Raw genomic sequence first — 25,492 nt, 5'->3', positions numbered from 1 at the left:
GCACCCGGGACCCAGGCTTCCCTCTCAACCTCAGCTTCATCCAGAAGGATGGAAGGATGTCCGGAAGGATGTCCATTCTAATTTGCATATAACCTTTTATTATTATAGATACTTTTCATCATTTAGTCTACTTTTATTAGATGTGCCATTCTGTTCTTGCAATCAGGACATTGATCACATTCTATTGTAAATGTTGATATATAGGTCTTAGTCTCCCACTAGATTGCAGGTACTCTAAAGAAACTACAGTGAAGGCAACTACCTTCTCTACCAGTGAGTTACTAGTGTTCTGACACATGATAGACACTTGAGAATGTAAAAGAAAAAGTGCACGAGATGGAGTTCCACAAACATGGGAAACTTTATTCATTGCTATTGCAAAAGGGGGGAGATATTTAATTTAATTCTGCTGAAATACAAGGTGGAAGATTTTTAAAAGGAAGAGGAGTTTGTGTAAAAATATTAGAGAAGCCCGGCCACAAAACTCAAATACTACAGAATATTAGGTGAGAGATTGATTAATGTGGTTAGGTCATCTGTATTTGCTAACAATGCTTATTGTTTTTGTGGGGGTTTTTAATTTTTTTTATTGGGGCAAAATTGGTTAATAAAATTAAATAGGTTTCAGGGGTACAATTTTATAATACATAATATGTATTTTGTATTATGTGTTCACCACCCCAAGTCAAGTTTCTTTCCATCACCATTTATTCCCCCTTTACCCTCTCTTATCCCATTCCCCCCGCCCCATTTCTCTTTTTCTCTGGTAATCACCTTAATGTTATCTATGAGGTGTTTTTTTTTTTTCTTTATCCCTTCACCATATTTACCCTGCCCACCTCCTCCCATCACTCTGACAGCTGTTAGTCTGTTCTCTGTATCTAAGAGTAACATTGTTTATTGTTAACATAGAGACTAGGACAGCGGTTCTCAACCTGTGGGTCGCGACCCCTTTGGGGGTCGAATGACCCTTTCACAGGGGTCGCCTAAGACCATCGGAAAACACATATATAATTACATATTGTTTTTGTGATTAATCACTATGTTTTAATTATGTTCAATTTGTAACAATGAAATTGGGGGTCACCACACATGAGGAACTGTATTAAAGGGTCACGGCATTAGAAAGGTTGAGAACCACTGGACTAGGAGGTAGAGGCACCATCTTTCTTGATGATTATACCTCAAAGGAATCACTCCCAAATTCTGGAAAAAGACATTCTTGGGTTGTAAAACTGGCAAGAGGTTGAGAGAAGATTTAAGTCTCAAAAAGGAAGAAAAATAATTTATAATTTCAAGTTTAAAGTACATGCTTTAAGAAAAAGAGGTCAGGAACTAGAGTCCAGAAGAAATCTTTCTAAAATTTGTTTAATCAAGCTGAAAGGACTTGTAAGGCCATCCTAGTCAAGATCTATTTGTTGAATCAGTAAATAATTTACCAGAAAATTTGAACACTTTATTGTACAGTAAACAAATCATGACATATAGTGATTAAGGACTATTACATGACTCTATATTTATATGGTTTATATAAGGTGTTAAATACACATATGATATTTGACATTTTAAATATTAAAACTAATTGTTCTGATTATATGTTGTAGTTTGTAATGCCTAGAAAATAAACTGACATTAATATTGTGATACACAAGTAGAGGTAAATATTTTGTTGAACATTTTAAAATGTTCTCTATTTACTGAAACTTCAAAGAAATTACTGATGATGTTAAAGTGCATTGTATCTTAGTGACTCAATATAAACAGAAACAGATATAGCAAAAATAACAATTTTAATGCCTGCTAACTGAAGTTCTTGCACATTTGAAAAGATCCTATATAATAAAGAGCTAATATGCAAATGGTCATCAGACCCTCGTGCCCTTGTGCCCTCATGCTTGGGCCAGGGGACCTGAGGCTGCGTCATGGGGGTGGGGCTGGCCAGGTCTGGGTCTTGCACAATTTTGAGGTGCGCATGGGTGGGTGGGGACTTGACTCTGAGTCCTGTGGCAATCCCCAGACTCTGACAGGAGGGAAATTTTCATATACATTTTACTAATTTTCTTTCATCTCTGACACTTCTATTATAGAGAAAGGGCAAATAGCAATATTAAAATATTTCCCTCCCCTGACCGGTTAGGCTCAGTGGATAGAGCATCAGCCTGCGGACTCAAGGGTCCCAGGTTCGAGTCTGGTCAAGGGCATGTGCCTTGGTTGCGGGCACATCCCCAGTGAGGAGTGTGCAGGAGGCAGCTGATTGATGTTTCTCTCTCATCGATATTTCTAACTCTCTATCCCTCTCCCTTCCTCTCTGTAAAAAAATCAATAAAATATATTTAAAAAAATATTTCCCTAATTAATTACCTTTTTAAAAAATATTTTTATTGATTTTAGAGAGGAAGGGAGAGTGAGAGAAAGATAGAAACATCAATGATAAGAGAGAATCATTGATTGGCTGCCTCCTGCATGCCCCACACTGGGGATTGAGCCCGCACCTCGGGTATGTGCCCTTGGCTGGAATCAAACATGAGACCTTTTAGTCTGAAGGCTGATGCTCTATCCACTGAGCCAAACCAGCTACGGCTAATTCCCTTTTAATGTGCACAAACTCCGTGCACCGGACCACTAGTGTTTAATAATGCTTAAATGATTGTGGCTGTAAAGGACCTCTATCCTATCTAATTAAACCTGTGCAATTTCAAAGAACTTAAATTTAGTAGCTATATTTATATTCCCCAAATTGTCATTGAAGATAGTATTGGTAATATTTTCAAAGTAGTTTGCTTACATTTATTTACACATTCAGAATACTATGAATAACCTCATATATAGCACAGCAGTTAATTTAGCTAAATCTATCATATTGTACATTCTCAAAATTGTTTTTTTTTTCTTTCCCAGCATCACCCTTACCTCTTCCAATTCTAGATGTCCAACCAGTAACTCATGTTTATGGAAGCTAATCCCAGACCTACATTTCATTAACTGACCACAGCCATAGTTGAGTTTCTACAGTAATTAGTTGATTGAGCAGAAATTTTGCAAACAGATGGGAGTAGGAGAAGGACCAAATTTACAAATCAGTACTCTTTAATGCATTTTTTGTCTCCTTAACTAACTGGAAGTTTCTTTGCATGCATTCTTAGAGACAATGTCAAGAAAAACTAAGATTTTTGTCATTTTGGTTTAACACAGAATTACCAAGAAAGCACAGGACTGATTTTGCAGGAGAAAGACTATCAACTGACCCTAAAACGTGAGTCCTGTTCTTTTGTGCTATTGAATTCTATTATAACTGACCTAGTGGTATGACCTGCCCTTTATTGAGATATATAATGAAAGCTTTGGTGAAGTGTAATTGTGTACTATGAGAAATGCAGAAAGTGAGAACTGATATGTCTGTTTTGTCCAGTTTAAAATAAATCTAATAATTTTTAGAAACTGAACTTTGAAGAAGATAATACATTTGTGTTATTCATTGATACTTAATTAAAAACCTATCATTGTATATAGTTTTGGCATTCTAATTTACTTATGGTTGACAAGATATGTAAATAAGATCCCTTATAAGTAAACATTTCCATGTTATCTTGTACATAATTCATTGTTAATCTTGTTTATAACCAATATTCCATATATTTAGGGTTTCAATTTGTCATTGTTTTTTATCAAGTGGAATGAGGTGTCTATTAAAGATAAAAGCTTAGTGCACCTTCATTCCTTCATCTGTCACAGATCTGTTTTTCAGTTACTTACTAATTATTGGCATCTCTTCTCCCTGTTTGGCCTCTGATAAATTATCTCTGATAACCTGCTGTTTTTTGTTCTCGAACTTTGCCGTGGCTGCAACTCTGGGGTATCACAACTGTCAATTTTAAAAGTAAAAGATCAAGAGGCACAGAGCTTATGGAAGTTGCAGCAGACGTAAGGCTTGGTATGGACTGATGAATTTTCCACTGACAGATAATTTGTACTTTATCCTATTTCCTGTCACAATACCTGAAATAATAAGGGTTTTCTTCCCCCCGGTGATGGATGGTGGGGGCTGTTTGCTGTGTGAGAATCCGCCAAGGCAGCATGCCATGTGGCTTTATCTTTGAAAGCGAGGGTGAAACAAGCTTGCCTGGCTGCAGATAAGCGGCTGAGAAGGAATTCTATTCAGATGTACCTGTCAGTAGTCTATCTGGATGTTTTGTGATTCATACCTACTGTTCTGTGTGCAACGAAGCATTAAATGGTTTTCCTCTGGGAGAAGGTCATATTCAGGGATCCTCAGATCTATGCGGTGGGATGGCACATGCTTGAGCCATATAGCCTCTTGCTACTAAATTTATATTAAAAGACTAGTAACTTGAACATGTGTTAGATGATCTCTGTGAACATTTTAACAACAAAGGAATTGACAAAAACTTAACTATTAATATACAAGTGTTTGTAAAAAAAAATTAATCAACCTTTCTGCTGTTAGCACAGTCATTAGTCTAATAATTAAGTAGTCATGGATATGTATGACGATAATGACCTAGCTCTTGATGAATCTTGATAAATGCATTTTTATAGCTTTTTAACATATTTAAACAAAACATATTCACTTAAGTGCATTAATTAAACTGAAAACATGCAGAGCTTATTTTTCTAAAGAAAAAGCTTTAGGATATAAAGATTTTTCCTATTTGTAATATAGTTTTCTATTGTGGAAATTTCACTTTATTACTGTATATAATTTGAAAAAAAATGGAACACCTTGGACAATGAGACATTGGTTCAAATTTGAAAAGATCATAAAAAGGATGAGATGCTTATTTTTCTTTAAAAATGTGCTGAGAGGCTTTAGTATAGATTCTTTTTGGTTTTTTTTTGGAGTCAGATATTTAGCAAATGCAAAAATACCTTCTTCATTAATTATGTCCATGATGGGGGTATGTAAACTATAACCCAATAATTTCCCGTGGGTTTTAAGTGTGCTCTATTTTGTGTTATATTTAGCCAATATATGGCAAAGAGGTAGTTACATAAAAATAATCAGTGAAATATTTCTAAAGCTGTTTTAACATGAATGACAGCAGTCTTAACTGTGAATAAATTAATAATAAAAAACTGATATGTTGCCCTAGCTGGTTTGGCTCAGTGGATAGAGCATCGACCTGTGGACTGAAGGGTCCCAAGTTTGATTCCAGTCAAGGGCACATGCCTGGGGTTGTGGGCTTGATCCCCAGTAGGGGGAGTGCAGGAGGCAGCCAATCAATGATTCTCTCTCATCATTGATCTTTCTATCTCTCTTTCCCTCTGAAATCAACAATACATATACATATATATATTTTTAAAATAAAAAATAAAAGCTTTATTGGATTCAGGTTCTTTTAAAAAAAACTGATAAGTTTTCTCTATTTTTAAAATTGTTCCTGGTATTCTGTATTTCAATGTGAAACAAACTTGATCATTTCATGAAGTAGCAAAGGGAAAACTCTTCCAACTGGATTAAAATGATGATTTTAGGCTGTACTCATATGGTATGTCTTTTTTAATTTTTTTTCTGTTTTGAAACTACTAATTATATATCATAAACCAGAATTTTCTTATTAATGAATTAAAGCATACATAGGGTAATGCCAAGAGAATCCATTAGATCACTTATGCATAATTTACAATATTTAAATAATACATTCTTCACATTTCCCAATACTTAAATTAGACTATGATCTTCAAACCTTCAAATGTCTCCTAATAAGCAGAAGTGTTAATAAATATATTTAATAATATTATTTTAGAGTTTTAAATGTCTAGTAAGCATTTTTTAAGAAAAAACAAAACTAGTTCATAAAACTAAGAAAAAAAGTAGCATTATGCTATATGCAAAGTACACATAATTAGGCATATTTCTGCCTTCTTCTCTACATTCTAGTCTTTTTTCCATAGAGATTTTAGAAAGTCTAAACTTTGGATTTTTCATATCTTTATAAAAACCTATCTATACCTCATTATAAAGTATTGTCTTTTTTCTTTTAAAAATTTAATAAACTGACTAAATTTAGATTATTTTTAGAGTGATTCAAAGAAACAACTATTTTGTTAGACATTTAAAGGATTTAACAAGTATTTTGTTGCTCAGATATAATAGTATTTTTAAACCGTTTTATTATGAATTTTCCTTTATTCTGTACATCAGTAAGTTCCCACCTTTCAGAATCCGCTTAATTAGCTAAAAATGTCACATCTTCAAAAAGGCTTTTCTAGCTATCTAATCTAGCCATTATCTCTACAGACTTTTTTGCCTCTTAGCATTTACCATAATTTTAAGCATTTTATCTACATTTATATATATATGCATATGTAGAGAGAGAATTATTTACCTGTTTATTTTTGTGTCACTTCTACAAAGCTTAAGCATAATATACTGTGCTTAGCAAAGTGCCTGAAAATAAAAAAATAAAAAAAATGTGTTGAGTGAATGAAATCAGATAATGAAAACCAAGTAATTCCTTAAATAAGATCATATAAAAATATATTGTATATTTATACTTAGTACCAAACATTACATAATCACCAATTTATTTAATGAAATAATTACAAATACACATTGTATATAGAGAAGTCATCAGGCTTCAAACTTCAGTAGTTTCTTCACTACACAGTGAAAACCTACTGAAACTTATTATATATTAAGCACCATGAAATATTTAACTAGTATTTCCTCAGTAATTAAATTTTTTTTCTGTAGATACCTTTTCAATAGTTTAAAGAAAAAATATGATTATTAGAAACATCCATTTATTTTACAAGCATTTATTGAGGATTGATTATGTGTAAAACTGTGTACAAAAGTCTGTAGGGGATTTACTATTTTAAATTGTTTTAACTCTCACCTGATTAAATCAATATAGTAAGGAAATTCAATATCCACTTTAAAAATACAGTAGAGCTTTAACTATAAAGCAGAAGTTGAAAATGTTAATGTTATTCAGAAGAACACAAGTTTATTTCCAGATGTGAGAAGTAGCAATAGCACATGCTGAGAGTAATTTGACACTAAGTTCTTTTTTTATTTTAATTTTTATTGTATCCTTTCTCTTTCTTATTGTTTAAAGTTTTACAAATAGTAGTACATATGTCTCCTTCTCCCCCGCCCCCATGGGCCTCCCCCTGGCCTCTCCAACCCCCTGGCACATGCCCTCATCCCCCTAATGTCTGTGTCCATTGGTTATGCTTATATGCATGCATACAAGTCCTTTGGTTTATCTCTTACCCCCCTAACCCTCCGCTGCCTTCCCACTGAAGTTTCATAGCTACACAATGGAATACTACGCTGCTTTAAAAAAGAAGGAATTCTTACCATTTGCAACAGCATGTATGGATCTGGAGAGCATTATGCTAAGCAAAATAAGCCAGTCAGATAAAGATAAATATCACATGATCTCACTCATTTGTGAAATATAATGAACATCATAAAATGATGAACAAAAATAGATACAGAGACAAAGCAGCATCAAATAGATTGACACTAAGCTTTGAAGGAAGCTGAAGGAGTTTTTAGCACAGGGAATAGCATAAGAAAAGGCACAGAAGTTGTTTAGTAAAAATTAGTAGCTTACAGCAAAGGAAACCATCAACAAAACAACAAGAAAGCCCACTGCATGGGAGAACATATTTGCAAATGTTATCACCAATAAGGGTTTCATCTCCAACATTTACAGGGAGCTCATACAACTTAAGAAAAGGAAGATAAACAACCCAATCAAAAAATGGGCAACGGACCTAAAATATATACTTTTCGAAAGAAGACAGAAAAAAGGCCAAAAGACATATGAAAACATGTTCAAAGTCACTAATCATCTGAGAGATGCAAATCAAAATGACAATGAGGTACCATCTCACACTTGTCAGAATGGCTATCATCAACAAATCAACAAACAACAATGTGGAGAAAAAGGAACCCTTGTGCACTGCTGGTGGGAATGCAGACTGGTGCAGCCATTGTGGAGAACAGTATGGAGTTTCCTCAAAAAACTAAAAATGGAACTCCCATTTGACCCAGTGATCCCACTTCTGGGAATATATCCCAAGAAACTAGAAACACCAATCAGAAAGGATATATGCACCCCTATGTTCATAGTAGCACAATTCACCATAGCTATGGTTTGGAAACAGCCTAAGTCCCCATCAGTAGATAAGTGGATTAAAAAAACTGTGGTATATCTATAAAATGGAATACTACACTGCGGTAAAAAGGAGTTCTTACCATTTGCAACAGCATGGATGGAACTGGAAAGCATTATGCTAAGTGAAATAAGCCAGTCAGAGAAAGATAAATATCACATGATCTCACTCATTTATGGAATATAATGAATAACATAAACTGATGAACAAAAACAGATCCAGAGACAGAGAAGCATCAATCAGACCGTCAAGCCTCAGAGGGAAGATAGGGGCTAATGGGGGTAAGGGGGAGAGATCAACCAAAGGACTTATATGCAAGCATATAGGCCTAACCAATGGACACAGACAACAGGGGGGTGGAGGCGATGGGGGGTAATGTGGGTATAAGGACACATATGTAATAACTTAATCAATAAAAAATTTAAAAAAAAGAATTAGTAGCTTATTTCAAGAGGTGCATTAACTAAATGTAGGAATATATATTATGTAGGCAGCTGCTGCAGATAGAAGTTATTTTTTATAGTACATTAGGATAATACTGTGCAAGATTTAACCCTTGTTAAAGAATTGGGATTCTGTTGGCATGTAGCATCGCCCCCTGTATGTATGCAATCTTCTTGTTTTAGAAGCATAAAAAATAAGAATGTGATTATTTTAAATAATAGTCCAAAAAAATCTAGTATATGGTACTATAGGATTCTCCTTTTGTATGTGCTATATATATGCATACATACTTATACATACATGCACTCCCAAAACGTGTATGTGCATAAGTGTATGAGTATCACTTAATCTGGCTTTATTTTACAAAACAGCTTAGAGGAGAATCAAAGTGAATTTTTATAGAAACCATTCATGACTTTGAGACTCCACCATCATTTTTTGTTGTAAAAATTGTAATAATTTATAATAAAACATATAACTTAGTATTTCCTTCTATTTGGGGAAAATAAATATGTTTCCATTTTGAGTACACTACTGTGAATAAAATATTCTCAAGAGTGTATATGAGAGCCTTCCCAGTGTTGTTCTGTGGTTGAGCATCAACCTATGAACCAGGAGGTCATGGTTCGATTCCAGGTCAGGGCACATTCCCTAGGTTGCAGGCTTGATCCACAATAGGGGGTGTGCAGGAAGCAGCGGATCAATGATTCTTTCTCATCATTGATGTTTCTAACTCTTCTCCTTCCTTCTTCTCTGAAATACATAAAATATATATTTTTTAAAAAGGAGTATATGAGAGAGGATTTACTTATATAATAGAAAAGTGAGAAGTAAATAGCCTGAGTAAATACTATTCATAGTAAAATAAATACCAATTTTGTGGGAAAAATAGACACAACTCTTTAGCTCACATACTTATTCTAGCATGTGTACTCCCAATGTGATTATACTTACCTTGAGTAGCTTTGAGTATGACTCCTGGACCCTTTAATAATTTTAAAAGTACATGCCAATATCTTCATCATGTTAATTATTTTAATGGAGCTAGCTAAGGGTTAATTAATTGTGAATACATAGACAAAGAAATGCCAAGAACAATTTCTTGGTGGAAAGCCATTAAGTTGAAATGTCATTTTTAACAGTGCATTAGAATGTGACAATTAAGGTACAGCTAAGCCCTTTAAAAATATGAGCTCTTAGTCATTTTGTTTTCTAACAGAAAGACAAAGCACTTAGTTCGTGAGTATAAATATGTTTTTAACTTTCTGAAAACCAAGACATTTTAAAAATTCTCTTTGTTGCCATTCCTTTTGTTGACTGTATTTTCCATGATGACATATTTAAATCACTGAGAGATGCTCACTGGAATGAAAGGTCATATCAGTTTGTTAAAAAGCTTTGTCAAGACTCTAACCTTAGTATTTTAATGGAATGTCAAGAATCAGTTTGTGCTTTCAGTGTTTCTAACACAGTTCTGTATCTTAAGATCAATAAAAGACAGTTTCTTCTTTTGGCATTTGCTTGTCATGGATCCATCATGAATTGAATACTTTTATGCTTCTAGCACCTACAGTGCATCTATTACAAATGTTATCCTTTACCTAAATAAACGGAAAAGCCAACATACTATTTGGTGGGTCAAGTAGTAAATTCATGCCTTTAAAACTAGTTTACATATCTATTGTCAATATGTAGTGTTCTTATTTAGGGAAGACATAGTTAACTCAATAATGTTAAGAATCAGTGACTTTTCCTTTTGAGGAACTATCCTTACAATTCTCCTGCCTCCTGCCTTTCATTCTGAGCTCTAAATATCGTGAAGAAAGGAGGCTTGACTTGGAGTGGTAAATACACAATACCATACACAGATGATATATTGTATAACTGTACACATGGAACCTATGTAATTTTATTAACCAGTATCACTCCAATAAATTCAATACAAAATAAAAATAAGAAATAAATAAATAAATAAAATGCTGGATGGACTGTTGGAGTAATCCTTCCAGAATTACACATGCATTGCTGTTCTATTAGCTGGAGCAGTCCCTCTCCATTCCCTGTTATTGTTGTATTACTTAGTTTTAATTTTTTTTAATGACTCCACTTACAAGTTCTATTTTCTGGGAGACTTGTCCCTGAACTACTGAGCCATGGCTCAACTTCCTCCTGGTTGTACCCACAGCACCTGGAGATTTTTTCTGCTGGAACACATTTCAGACTCTACACAATGGCCATTTACATGTCTCTTTTCCTAAAAGATTACATGTTCAACTGAGAGTATAGCAACTGGTACATAGTAGATGCTTACAACCCTCTATTAAAGATAAACATATTTTACACATCTTGGGTCTCATTGTAGAAATTTTGACCCGTGTCATTCTTTTTTGTGCTGATAAAGATGATAGTATTGTGTAAATACAATGAACATCTAGGTCACATTTCAGGTAAAGATGGTAAACAGAACACTTACCTCTGCCTTCCACCACTGTCAAACACTACAAAAATGACACTAAAGAGGTTGTTTGTTTGTTTTTAAACACACACCTTTAAGTTAGGGGAGAATGAGAGTTGAGAACAAAGCAACAATATTTTGCAAGCTGGGGGGTCTCTGAACTACATAAAGGTAAATAACATACACATGAGAAAAATCAGCTCTAAGCCATCAGTGGGGAAAGGTAAGTAATAATATAAGTGACATCACGCTGCAGAATTCCCCAAATTTATTTGCAGCACAAGATACCTCTGGTTCTGGGGATAAATGATTGGATAGCGTGGAGGCAAAAATAGACATTGGTTAAAAATGAAGGCTATTAGTTCTCTGGACATTTTGTGTTTTGAAAATAGAATCCAGTTTTTGGTGGAAATATCTTTACTTATACCTAAGCATATTATGTCAGTGTTTTGTTTTGTTTTCTTTTTAATTCTTATTTCTTTTTTATCCCATTTCTCTAATTTTTGTTTTCATATTTTTAAAATCCACCAAACTCAAGAGGCTTCAATCAGTATTAGGTTTACTCAGATTTAAGAAAAGATACACATCAGGGAACATTAAGCAGGGTTAGGACTAAGGTGGATCAATTGAGGCACTCCAATTAATTCAGTAATACAAGTAAATTATATTTAAGTACAATATCGTTTTAAATATATTTTTATTGATTTCAGAGAGGAAAGGAGACAGGGAGAGAGATAGAAACGTCAATGATGAGAGAGAATCATTAATTGGCTGCCTCCTGCACACCCCACTGGGGATTGAGCACACAGGGCATGTGTCCTGACCTGGAATCAAACTGTGATTGCCTGGTTCATAGGTTGACACTCAACCACTGAGTCCCACCTGTCAGGCCAGTGCAATATTTAAAAAAAATAAAAATCAATGCATAAGTAAAATGAATAAAATAATAATTGTTAAAATAAAGACAACATTATTTTGCCTCAGCACCAATATGGCTCAGCATAGAACTGGAATATAGTTTTGGAGAGTAAATGAGAACAATTCCCAAGAAGGAAAGCAAAAATATAAAGAGATGAAAAATAGAAAAGAAAAGCAAATTGGTAGATTCATCCAGGAGTTTCACTATTTGAATTATGGAATTTCAAAAACTAGAACTAAAATGGATGGGGAAATTATCAATAAAATAATTCAATAGTTTTTAATAACTGCAAAAGATATATTGCAGATTTCAAATCTACTAAGTACTCATTACGATAAATGAAAACAAAAATGAGGTTTGTCATTGTAAATTTTCAGAAATATTGATGTTTCTGCAAACTTTCAGGGATAAGAGCACTTGTTTTCTAACAAATTCAGATGTTTTCACAGGCCAAAATTTTTAAAGGCAAATATATCTACAGAAATTGTGATGGTAAATATTTCTTAAAGAAAAGAACAGAACAAAATGATGAATAAGATCTAAGAAAGGCCTAGATCATTAAATATCAAGATGTTATATGATTCCAAAGGTTACAATGTGTTGAGTTAAATATTTTAACAAAGCATGATTACACAAAAACTTTTGAGAAAAAATTACTTCCACTCTAGACTTCTACATACAGAGACAGTTCTTTAGAAAGTATCAGTTATCCCTAACTGGTTTGGCTCAGTGGATAGCATCAGCCTGCAGACTGAAGGGTCCCAGGTTCGATTCCAGTCAAGGGCATGTACCTTGGTTGCGGGCACATCCCCAGTGGGGGATGTGCAGGAGGCAGCTGATCGATGTTTCTCTCTCATCGATGTTTCTAGCTCTCTGTCCCTCTCCCTTCCACTCTGTAAAAAATCAATAAAATATATATTTTTTAAAAAAAGAAAGTATCAGTCAAATGTAGGCATAGATTAAATACCACTTTGAATATTCAAGGTATTAAAGCATTATTTTTCAGTATCTTTTCTTGAGGAATGTACTAAAGTATGTTATCCACCAAAACAAAGATAAATATAAAAAATATAAACACATACACAAATAAAATGAGAGGTTTAAATAATGAGAGGCAACAGACATCCCCAGGATAACAGCTGTGTGCTAGATAGAGAGCAGGCCAACTGTGAGCGTCAGAAAACTCTGTTAGAACTTTCTTCAGAAAGAGGAAATTGATAAAATACCCACTGTGTCTGACCAGTTTGCGAGAAGATTGAGGCAGCTAGTAAAAACATGGGATGGCTAAATAATAACAACAACAAAATAACAGCAGGACAAGTTTAAGCAAAGTGACTACCAGAAGAAAAACAAGAGTTATTTAAATAAGAAAATGAATTACCATTGACTAGTTAAGTGTGATGTAAATGTCATTTGCATGGTCAAAATTTGGATTTGTATTTCATTTATATCACAATAAAAATAGGAGGAAAGTGTTATAGGAAGGTTGTGCATGGATAGTTAGGGAGGAGGAAGAAAAGAGTGTTAAATTCTCTACTGTCCTAGTGAAGAATTTAATTGGGACAATCAATATATGGTGCCTAAAATTTAAAATAAAATAAAACAAGAAGTAGCACTTGTACAGAAAGCAGTTGTACAAGTTGAAAGTGTTTCCAGGACTGGGGGGAAGAAAATGAGGAAAGAGAGGGTGACTGCTGTTTTTATAAGTAAAAAGAAATGTACAAACTCTTTCAAAGTCAATGCTCAAGAAATGATTCTGATTACTGCTGTAATATCCACTAACTGGACTAATTTTAATGCCTTATTTAGATATGCCTTACAAAGTCACACATATAAATAGAAAGCATACACAAATGCTTATACAGTTATACATATAATTGAGTTTAAGAAGTTTACTGAGTATTATTTAACCAGTGATATTAATTTTAGCTGATTAAATATATAAACATATACATGTATTCATGTCTGAAGATAGAAATAGAGATATTCATCTAGAAATACTGGTAAGAAGAAAGGATAATATACAAATAAATATAATTATATAATGAATATTAAAAGCAACAATTAAAAATTGTATTGGCCCTAGCCAGTTTGGCTCGGTGGATAGAGCGTCAGCCTGCGGACTGAAGGGTTCCAGGTTCGATTCCGGTCAAGGGCATGTACCTTGGTTGCGGGCACATCCCCAGTAGGGGGTGTGCAGGAGGCAGCTGATTGATATTTCTCTCTCATCGATGTTTCTAACTCTCTATCCTTCTCCCTTCCTCTCTGTAAAAAATCAATAAAATATATTTTTAAAAAATTGTATTGTTATATATCAATATGTTGAGGCACCATTTGTTGACATAATAATCCTATCTAATTATAGACAAAAAAGGTAATTGACCATACCTTTGCTACGCCTCCCATTGGCTAATCAGCACGAAATGCAAATTAACCGCCAACAAATATGGCGGTTAATTTGCATAAGTAGGCGCCCAGCAGCTATCGGCTATCAAAGCCTGCAATCAGAGCTGAGAGGTCCCCTGCCCAGGCCTGACGCCTCAGTCAGAAGCCTTAGGCCTGGGCATGGGCGGAGCCTCGATGGTGGGGAGCAGGGGGGGTGCCAGCGATAGTGGGGAGCAGGAGAGGAGCCCGCAATTGCAGGGAGCTGAGGGTCCCCTGCCCAGGCCTAATGCCTCAGTCAGAGGCATTCCCCTGCCCAGGCCCTAATGCCTCAGTCAGAGGCATTAGGCCTGGGGCAGGGGTGGAGCCAGCAACCGCAGGGAGCAGGGGTGGAGGGGCGGAGCCAGCAACCGCAGGGAGCAGGGGTGGAGGGGCGGAGCCAGCAACCGCAGGGAGCAGGGGTGGAGTTGGCGATCGTGGGGAGCTGGGGGTCCCCTATCCAGGCCTAACACCTCGGTCAGAGGCATTAGGCCTAGGCAGGGGCAGAGCAGGAGATCGCGGAGAGCTGGGGGTCCCCTGCTCAGGCCTAATGCCTCGGCCAGAGGCGTTAGGTCTGGGCAGGAGCGGTGCCAGCGATCACGTTTAGCAGGGGTGCAGCCGGCGTTGGTGGGAGCTGGGGGCATTAGGCCTGGGCAGGGGAGAAGCCTGCGATTGCGGGGAGCTAGGGGTCCCATTCCCATGTCATTAGGCCTGGGCAGGGGCAGAGCGAGAGATCACGGAGAGCTGCGGTTCCCCTGCCCAGGCCTAATGCCCCGGCCAGAGGCGTTAGGTCTGGGCAGGGGCGGTTCCAGCAATCGGGGAGCAGGGGCAGAGCCGGTGATGGTGGAAGCTGGGGGTCCTTGCCCAGGCCTAAGGCCTTGGCCAGAGGCGTTAGGCCTGGGCAGGGGCCAAGCCGGCAATTGGTGTGACCTACAGAGGAAACACCTTTTCTGACTGCTCATTGGCTTAGCTCCCTGTATGCCACTGGTAATATTCTTAGTAACTTGGGTAATAAGAATCCAAAAAGGTGATCTAGGGCTTTTTACCACACTCCTGGAGAAAAAAAGGAAGGTCCGCTGCTGGAGGGTTAAGAAATGTCATATCCTGTCCTAGCTGGTTTTGCTCAGTGGATAATGCCCCCTGCTGTGTCTGGGTTCAATTCTGACCAAGGGCATGTACCTAGGTTGCAGGCTCCTCCCTGGCCTGGGCCCAGGTCAGGACTCATGCAGGAAGCAACCAATCAAAGTGTTCCTCTCACTTTGAAGTTTTTCTCTGTCTTTCCCTTTCTCTTCCACGCTCTCTAAAAATCAATGGAAACATAGCCTCAGGTGAGGATAAAAAAAGAAGAAAGAAAGAAATGTCATATCCTATGAAAGACACATCTTGAAAATGCCTAAAGAAAATTTTCATTTTTTCATGATGAAGGGACTGCAGTCTGTGTTGATGAAAACACCTTGGTGGCTGCGGTGACTGGCAGTGGCTGCAACAGCGGGGTGATGGGGCTGGTGCCTTCCCCTGATCAGCCCGGTCGCCTCCCACAAAGGGAGTAAGACATCCCCTGAGGGCTCCCAGTATGTGATAGGGGGTAAGCTGGGCTGAGGGAACCCCCCCTCCAGTGCACAAATTTTTGTGCACTGGGCCTCTAGTAGTAATAATAATAATAATAACAACAACAATGGCCAGTATTTATGTGCCAGAGTTCTCTTATATGGATTATCTCATTTAATCCTCACAATAACTCTGAGTGTGCATGATTATTATTCCTTATTTTGAAAAAAAAGAAACATAATTACTCTCATCTGTTGTATTATGTCGGCCCAGACATAAGCTTTTCAGTAAATATTATCTGCTTAGTCCCCATCCCATCTTACACCGTTTCTGACAACAGCATGAAAGATATGAAATCTGTCTTAGAAAAAATGTGAAACTAAGCAAGTGGTCTGCATGGCAATATTTCAGAGTGACATTAGAAAGGCTTTCAAATAAATGGATCTTTTCAAATGTATAATTCATTGTGTGTGATATGTTGTTACATGTTGGCCTTTAACAGGGCCCCAAAAGAAAAACTGTCTTTTGTGGCCCTGTTATAGCATAATTAGCTTTATCATTTGAGGATATATTTAAAAGTGGATCATTTAGAATCCTATATAATAAAAGCCCAATATGCAAATTGACTGAATGGCAGAACTACTGGTGCAATGACTGGTGGCTATGACACACACTGACCACCAGGGGGCAGATGCCCAATGCAAGAGCTGCCCCTAGCCTGCAGGCCCCAGGCCAGCCTAGATGGGTGCCAGCGGGGGCCTCCCCGATTGCCCCACTGGTTGCCCCACAGATCAGCCCCTGATCGCCAGCCAGGCCTAGGGACCCTATCCATGCACGAATTTCGTACAATGGGCCTCTAGTATTAAAATATACAGGAATGACTGCTCATTTAAAATATATGTAAACTAGAGGCCTGATGCACTAAATTCATGCACTGGGGGCATGTCCCTCAATCTAGCCTGCACCCTCTCCAATCTGGGATCCCTCTCACTGCTGGCTCCTGACCGCTCGCTTGCCTGCCTGCCTGATTGCCTCTAACCACTTCTGCCTGCCAGCTTTATCACCCCCTAACAGCTCCCGTGCCGACCCGATAGCCCCCAACTGCCCTCCCCTGCCAGCCCAGTCACCCCATCTTGTGACAACATGGGGGCGGCCATCTTGTGATGACATGGGGGCGGTCATCTTGTGGCGGGCATCTTGTGATGATGTGAGGGCGTGATGGTCACCTAGGCTTTTATTAGTATAGATGTGCATACACACACATTTTCTCCCAAGTTGCAGAGAAATGTTAGAAACACTGTTATGCCATAAATCCGTACCTAGAAATTTCCCTAATGAATAAGGCTTCAAATTCAACTTTATTTTTCTGAATCTTGGCAGTTAGTACTAATGTCAAATGAATTCTTTGACATGGTGAGCATGAGTGTCTTATGGGATTTTAAAAGCTGTCCTTTTTACTTAAGTTCCAAAAAATCTGTATGAGTCTGCAGCACATATATATGACAGTTTACAGAAAGATCTCTCTATTATACAGGTTGCCTTAATTAAATAAATGGTGATATCAGAAATGTTATTCAAACAAACAATAGTTCCAAACATTGTCCACAACTCCCATCTGCAGGACCTCCCCACAGATGTTAAAATCCTGAGAAAATTTTATTTCCCCAGTTCTCCCTACTTCCCTACCTCAGCACCTTTGCCCTAAATCAATAGATAATTGAGTGAAAATATATTTATTCCAACAAGCCAGATGGAGCAAGTAGCAAAAGGAAAACTTGCATTTTCTCACCCTTTACTTAATATTAATTAAGTACATGTACATAGTGACAGCATTTTGTGGGCAGTTTGTAGTATGGAGCATGGCAGGACCTTAAGGTGATGGTGAATATTATGTCCTTTTATTATAGTAAAGTTATGATGAAAAGAATGTTTTACAGTCTCTTTGCATTAGTAGTTGCATATTTATATATTAGTTTACTTACATAACTGATTATAATCATTATAATAGTACTAGGGCCCCAGTGCACTTTGAAAAGAACTGTGGGCTGCGAGGCTGTGGTGGACACAGGGGCAGGTCTTGGCCCATCCTCTGTGCCCCTGCCCAGCCCCTCCCGCTGCGGCCCCCAGTCCCCTGTCTGCCGCCAGCCCCGCTCCCACTACTGCCGCTCTCATGTGCTGACGGCACCAGCCCTGCTCACATGATTGGGGCTGGCGACAGCAATGGGTGCGAGCGGGTCCAGCACCATCAGTGGGTGAGAGCAGCAGCTGCTGTCCCAATTGCCCCTCAGGATCAGGGTGAAGTGGAGAAGCCCTCAGGCTTGAGCGGGGCCAGCAGCAGGTGTGGGTGCTGGCTGCAGTTGTGGGCACCTGGTGGGACCACGGCACATGGGAGCAAAGAATTTTTAATAACCACCAGAGGCTCGCCTCAATGATAGCAACCGGTGCCCCACTTGGTCTGGAGCCCCCATTTGATTGCTCCCCCATCCCGCTGCTGAAGCCTGCCATGTTCCATGCTCTGCCACCTGCTGCTGACACCTGCCATGTTCTGTGCGCACCCCCTGGTGGTCAGTGTACATCATAGAGACTGGTTGTTTGATTGTTCGGTTGTTCCACCATTCAGTCTATTTGCATATTTGCAAACATCAATTTGTTTTATATTTATATAGATGGTCCTAGTTACTTTAGGGAAAATTTAAGAATGGGAGTCTGAACCGCACGTTCTGGTACTTGAGACAGTCACATAAGAAGGTTCCTGACATCAAAATGCAGCTTGTCTAAATCCTCCTCCTTTTTTATATTTCATTTTTCAATTTTTAAAATTGGATTTATTGGAGTGACATTGGTTAATAAAATTATACAGGTTTCAGAGGTACAATTCTACACTATATCATCTGCATATTAATTTGCATGTTCACTACCCAAGTCAAATCTCCTTCCATCATCTTTCTTTTTTTCTTTTTCTTTTTTTTAATCTTCACCCCAGGATATTTTTCCATTGATTTTTAGAGAGACCAGAAGAGAGATAGAAAGACAGAGAGAAACATCAAAGTGAGAGAAATACATCTATTGGTTGCATCCTGCACTCTCCCTGGCCAGGGCCGGGGCAATGGAGGAGCCTGCAACCAAGGTCTGTGTCCTTGACTAGAATCAAAACTGGGACCCTTAGGTCTACAGTCCAATGCTCTATCCACTGAGCCAAACCAGCTAGGGATCCTTCCATCATCTTTTACCCCCCATTTACTGTGCCCTCTCCAGCTTCCCCCAACCCTCCTTTGACTCTGGTAATCACTATACTGTTGTCTGTACATTAGATTTTTATTTTGTTTTTTTCACTTAATACCTTTACCTTTGCAACCAGACCCTCATTCCCCCTCCCCTCTGAGAGCTGTCAGTCTATTCTCTGTATCTATGAGTCAGTTTATTTTGTTCATTAGATTCCACATATAAGTGAGATCACATGGCAGGTCTCTTTCTCTGACTGAAATCACTCTCCTTAACTGCCTTTCTACCTTATTGGTGTTGCTCTTGTTTTAGGGGGAGTGATGTAAGGCCCTTTTAGAGTGACATTTTTTAGTTAAAATTTTTTGCTTTAATTGTTAATTGCTTTTACTCATCATTGTTCATAGTCTGTTGAGTATTTTTTGTTTGGACAAGAAAAACTGGTACAATATTTGCACACTACCAGAGGTGAGAAAGTTCAAGTGATTTTTGTTTTGTTTTGTTTTGATTTTTTTAGATGACTAGATGTGTTGTTGGTTCTACAAACATAATTTTGTTTCAGTGACATAAAATATTACACATGTATATTTACAAATTAAAAGTTTCTTACTCTTTAGTATTTTATATACATTTTCTGTAATACAAATTTTATCAATTTGTTACCAAAAACCTAATGGACATAAGGCTTTATGATGCTTATTTTCATCTGAGTGGCTGGATAGGAAATAAAACTAATATTTATTAGCTACTTACTACAGAAAAGATTAGAATTAATCATTTGAAAACATATGAAAAGAAAATATGGTTATTGTTTTTTTATTTTATTGATTTGAGAGAGAAAAATCATCGATTTGTTGTTTCACTTATTTATGTATGCATTGGTTAATTCTTGTATGTGTCTGATAGGGGACTGAACTCCCAACTTGGGGACAATGCTCTAACCAACTGAGTTACCTGGCCAGGGCTGATGCATATAAATAATAAGCAGATTCATATCATTAGCATAATCTACTCAAAAACACAACCAGTTACCAGAGTCCAGATGCTCTTTCTAACTTCAAAGCTTATGCAATGCTCATCCCATCATTCTGACATTAAGAATGCAATTCTGGCCTTAAACAGTTTGGCTCAGAGACTAGAGTGTTGGCCAGAGGACTGAAAGATACTAGGTTGGATTCTAGTCAAGGGCACATATCTTGGTTGCAGGTTCAATCCCTGGCCTCTGTGGGAGGCAGCCAATCCGATGTGTTTCTCTCACATTAATGTTTCTTTCTCTCACTCTCTCTCTCTCCATCTCTTGCACTCTCTCTAAAAATCCATAGGAAAAAATATCCTCAGGTGAGGATTAATAAAACAAACAAACAAACTAACAAAAAAGGATTGCTCCTTGATGATAATGAAATTAAAATGACCACATAGAGGGGCCTAAGTCAGGAACTAATGGTATTGCTTTTAATACAGGACCTCCTTTAGGTCCTTTTACTCTGCTTACTTTACAGATAAATAAACTGAGCTATAGAGAAGTTTAGATTTGCCTCGATTCAGTCAACGTAGTAAAGTCAAGATTGAAACACAAGTCTTTCAAATTGCACAGTAGAACTGGAACCCTTTGCCAGTAGTACATTGTGCATTTATTTGTGAATTTGGTTAAGGAATTTTTGCACCCTGATTCACAAAGCTATAAGTTCTAAATAAATAATATTTGATTTGCATGTTCTAAGTATGTAATGATTAATGAGAACTTCTTGTGGAAAGTCATGGAAGAAGTTTAATTCATGAGTAAATGGAATGAAAAACAACTTTCTATAATCCTCAGTATTAGCAAGTACTGTGAACTAAACTGTGTTAGAAATAACCAAATCTACATCAACAACATAAATGCCTGTGTTTGAATGTCTACCTACTGCAAATAAACACACATGATATTGATCTGGCAGCTTCCAATATTATCCATGCTGTGTAAAGCATCAGTGAACTAGGCAACATTTATATTAAAATAATTGATTTGCTTCTATACACCTGCTATATAGGTCAGAATAATGGACACTTATTTTATAATAGGTATTACAATAGCTGAAATAATTTTAAAACTCTCATTTAAAACTGAACATGTCATTTTAATACTGCATGGTTGAATAAAAATCATTAGAGAGCAGTTCTCTGGGAAAAACAATTGTCATTAGATTACTAAGATTTCTATCCAAGTGCTCTAATAAGCCATATCTCTCGAGAATAGTACAAACCAAGTAAACATTCAGACATAAATCTGGAGCAGAGAGCAAATGTTTCTGGAAAAGAAATATTGACTATTTTTCTAATTTGCTTTACACAGGTAGGAAAACAAACAAACAAAAAATCCTTGTTTCTTTATGGATGTGTTATCAAAGTACTTATATTCTTACAACTTTACCTCCTAATACAGAATTAAAATATTCTAAATGGCACAATAGCAACAATGGTTTTTTATATAATTTTCCCTTTAGAATTCACACTTTATAAAGTGTCACATTTGAAATGTGTTCTAATTACTTCTGAGTTAAAATAAATGTTTACCAATAATATCTACAGCTAAAAGTCATCAAACCAAAAAGGAAATAAATACATCAAAATGAAACATAATAAATGCAAAAAATTTTAATCAATAAGTAACAAAAATGAACAAAAAAGATAAAAGAGATGTAAGGATATGGAAATATGTATTAGAAACAATATCATATCTGGCCGGTGTGGCTCAGTGGTTGAGTGTTGGCCCAATGAACCCGGAGGGCAGGGTTTGATTCCTGTTCAGGGCTCATGCCCAGTGTGCTGTATGCAGGAGGCAGCCAATCAATGATTCTCATCATGGACATTTCTATCTCTCTATCCTGCTCCCTTCTTCTCTAAAATCAATATCCTATATGATAATAGAGGAATATGCAAATTGTCTGAGACGCTGTAATGTCACAACTGCTCAGCAGGAGGCATACACAGCAGGAGCAGGTGGGCAGGGACTGCCATCAACAGGAGGGCCTCCATGAGGCCTGGCCCAGGGTGGCCCCCAGTGGAGGCACACACAGGCCCACTGTGCTGCCTGGCCTGGGGGCGGACCATGGTGGAGGCACGCACAGGCCTGCCCAGCGCTAATGTGATGCTGCCTGCCTGTGTCCCTGACCTGGTATGTGGCATTGCCTGCATGCATCCCTGCCCAGTTTATTAATAAATTAATATATTATTTTCATATACATTTTACTAATTTCTATAATAGAGAAAGGGCAAACAGCAATATTAAAATATTTCCTCTAATTAATTCCCTTTTAATGTACACAAATTTCATGCACCGGGCCACTAGTATATGTATAAACAATATAATTATGGAACTAAGCACACTTGTGGTTCCTAATACAATATGAGTTTTCTTAATATGCAGACCTATCACATGGAAGCGTCTACCACTCCTAAGCTTCCCAGGGGGACCTGCAGAAATTTGTGAGAAGATAGCTAAAATAAAGGAGCCATTTGAAACCAATATTAAAAGAGAAAACTGTATTTTGTTTTTAACAATAGAAATTTAATTTACTAGTTAAGAGAAGATCAATGAGTTTGTGACTATGCTTGATATACTTTATTACATTAAGTTAAAAGAAATTCTGCTTCCATTGATAAATAGACTAGAGGATAAAACTAGTTGAAGTTGAATATTTATTTCTAGTTTATTTTGTTTAGATAACATATTTAATTTCATCTGCATCCAAATGCAATATTTCGTCTTGTGCTGATTTCTATGTTTCATAACCATGAATGATTCTTGGGAATAAAATTATGTTGATTTATTAGGCTAGTATGTAAGATTTAGTAGCTTTTGGTAATCTTTGATTTCAATTATCAACATGGTATGAAAGGGATTCTGAAAAGCATTAAAATTTTATTGGAAAATTACTTAGTTAGAAAGCATGAAGCATGAATATTTATTGTTAGATGATTTTAATACATAATATAGAGAAAAATAGTGTGAATTAGTTTTTTTATACTAATTTAGTTATGCTGTTTTCCTTGCTGTGAAATTCCTTTAAGTAATGACTTACCACAACATCTATTAAGACAATGTGATACTTTTCTAAAAGTATATTAACTGTATTATCGTTATTTTACACACTTAACCTTTTATTTGCTTATTGCATATTAAAAACTGCCTTAATAACTTTATGAGCTTGAAATTCTATTGGTTCTTTTCATATTGTAATTTCTTTAATCTTATTTTAGAAAATAAACACAGAATATATTTAAAATGTACCAAATTAGCCACTAATAGATGAACAAATATCAAGTATAACATTAAAGTATAGAATATGAAAATTTATTCTAAATTCATATAACTTCAGAGTGAAAGGCAAGTTATATTATCTTATATGTTACTTGAGGCCTGGTGCACAGATTTGTGCATATTGAAAGGAAATTAGAAGGTGGCCAGTGGGGCAGAACTGGGTGAGACGGGGCTGGACACACCGTGGAGCCAACACCAGGTCCCTCCCTGGCCAGCCACACCTGGGGTGATGCCAGGGCTCAAAGGGCATCTGCAGAGTGAGCAGGGTCACTCCAGCAGGTGGGGTCCCTTGGCCTGGCCTGCAGGGATCGAGCCAAAACCAGCAGTCCAACATCCCCCAAGGGGTCCTGGGGTGCGAGAGGGCACTCTGCAAAGTTGCTATGGCTTGAGAGTCTGCCCCCTGGTGGTCAGTGCATGTCATAGCTACTGGCCAGTTGCTTAGCCTTTTATATATATACTAGAGGCCCGGTGCACAAAAATTTGTGCACTCGGGGGGAAGGGGGGGGTCCCTCAGCCCGGCCTGTGCCCTCTCGCAGTCTGGGACCCCTCGGGAGATAACAACCTGCTGGCTTAGGCCTGCTCCCGGGTGGCAGAGGGAAGGCCCAATCCCTAGGTGTAGCCCCTGGTCGGGCTCAGAGCAGGGCCGATTGGGGAGTTGGGGCGCCACCCCCTGTCATGCACAGAGCAGGGCGGATTGGGAGGTTGCAATGCCACCCTCAGTCACGCTCAGGGTAGAGCCAATTGGGGGGTTGGGGCACCGCCCCCTGTCACACTCAAGGCAGGGTCGATGGGGAGGTTGCGGCGCCACCCCCTGTCACTCACAGAGCAGGGTCGATCAGGGGGTTGGGGCGCTCCCCTCTGTCATGCACAGAGCAGGGCCCATCAGGGGTTGGGGAGCTCCCCCCTGTCACGCACAGAGTAGGGCCGATAGGTGAGTTGGGGCACCGCGCCCTGTCACACACAGAGCAGGGCCGATCAGGGGGTTGGGGCGCCGCCACTCTCACACTCAGGGCAGGGCTGATGGGGAGGTTATGGCTCTACCCCGTCACACACAGAGCAGGGCCCGTGGGGTGGGGGGCATTGGGGCGCCGCACCCTGTCACACACAGAGCCGCAGGGCGATCAGGGGGTTGGGGAGCTCCCCCCTATCAGGCACAGAGCAGGGCTGATTAGGGGGTTGGGGCGCCTTCCCCTGTCACAAACAGAGCAGGGCGGATAGGGAGGTTGTGGCCCCGCCCCCTGTCACACACAGAGCCACAGGGTGGTCAGGGGGTTTGGGCGCTGTCCCCTGTCACGCTGATCCCGGTGCCGGGAGGCCTCGCGGTTCCGCTGATCCCGGTGCTGGGAGGCATATTACCTTTTTACTATATAGGATAGAGGCCTGGTGCATGGGTAGGGGCTGGCTGGTTTGCCCTGAAGGGTGTCCTGGATCAGGGTGGGGGTCCCCACCTGGGTGCCTGGCCAGTCTGGGTTAGGGGCTGAGGGCTGTTTTCAGGCTTGTGGGTGACTAAAGCTCCCAACCGCTCCTTTTTTTCTTTTTTTTTTTTCTGGGCCAATGCCTCTGCTGCTGAAAGCAGGTATCTGGTTTGTTTCGGTTCTATAATCGAAATACTGTATAAACTCCAGCTCTGAGATCCCGGCCGGCTGAAAGCTGGTTTCTGGGGTTTTGTTTAGCTTCTATATTTGTTACAATGTTTCAAACTGCCAGCTCAGAGGCTGGCAAGGCAGGCGGGGAACATTGGAGTCCTCCTTCACTGAAGCAAGCAAGCCTCTTGTTCGCTTCCAGCTGCCTGGCTGCCGGCCGCCATCTTGGCTGGCAGTTAATTTGCATATCACCCTGATTAGCCAATGTTGTTTTTTTTCTTTAATTTGCAAACAATATGAGCTATGTGGCAATCCAACACAGAAACACAAGTACATATCCGTAATGATTTGGCCTGGATGGTTCAAGGTAATCACCTGAGCTGTGAAGCCAGCTGCTTTCATGGGGGATCATTTTGCTGTCACCAGACACATTGCTACATCAAACATCTTTG

At 38.5% G+C, this 25,492-nt stretch overlaps 1 protein-coding gene across 1 annotated transcript in view; it reads left to right on the top strand.

The window, feature by feature from the left end:
- Window positions 1-25,492, top strand: part of MGAT4C (MGAT4 family member C) — a 724,941-nt gene that overhangs the window by 376,776 nt on the left and 322,673 nt on the right. The window contains exon 3 of the mRNA XM_023749771.1: window positions 3,193-3,253. Coding sequence (XP_023605539.1) covers window positions 3,193-3,253 — 61 coding nt within the window. The remainder of the gene's footprint in view (window positions 1-3,192; window positions 3,254-25,492) is intronic.

This window comes from Myotis lucifugus, unplaced genomic scaffold (assembly GCF_000147115.1).
Source record: "Myotis lucifugus unplaced genomic scaffold, Myoluc2.0 scaffold_9, whole genome shotgun sequence".
NCBI classification, from domain to species: domain Eukaryota; kingdom Metazoa; phylum Chordata; class Mammalia; order Chiroptera; family Vespertilionidae; genus Myotis; species Myotis lucifugus.
Note: the sequence above shows the minus strand (reverse complement) of the source record. Positions and strands in the feature narration are given on the sequence as shown.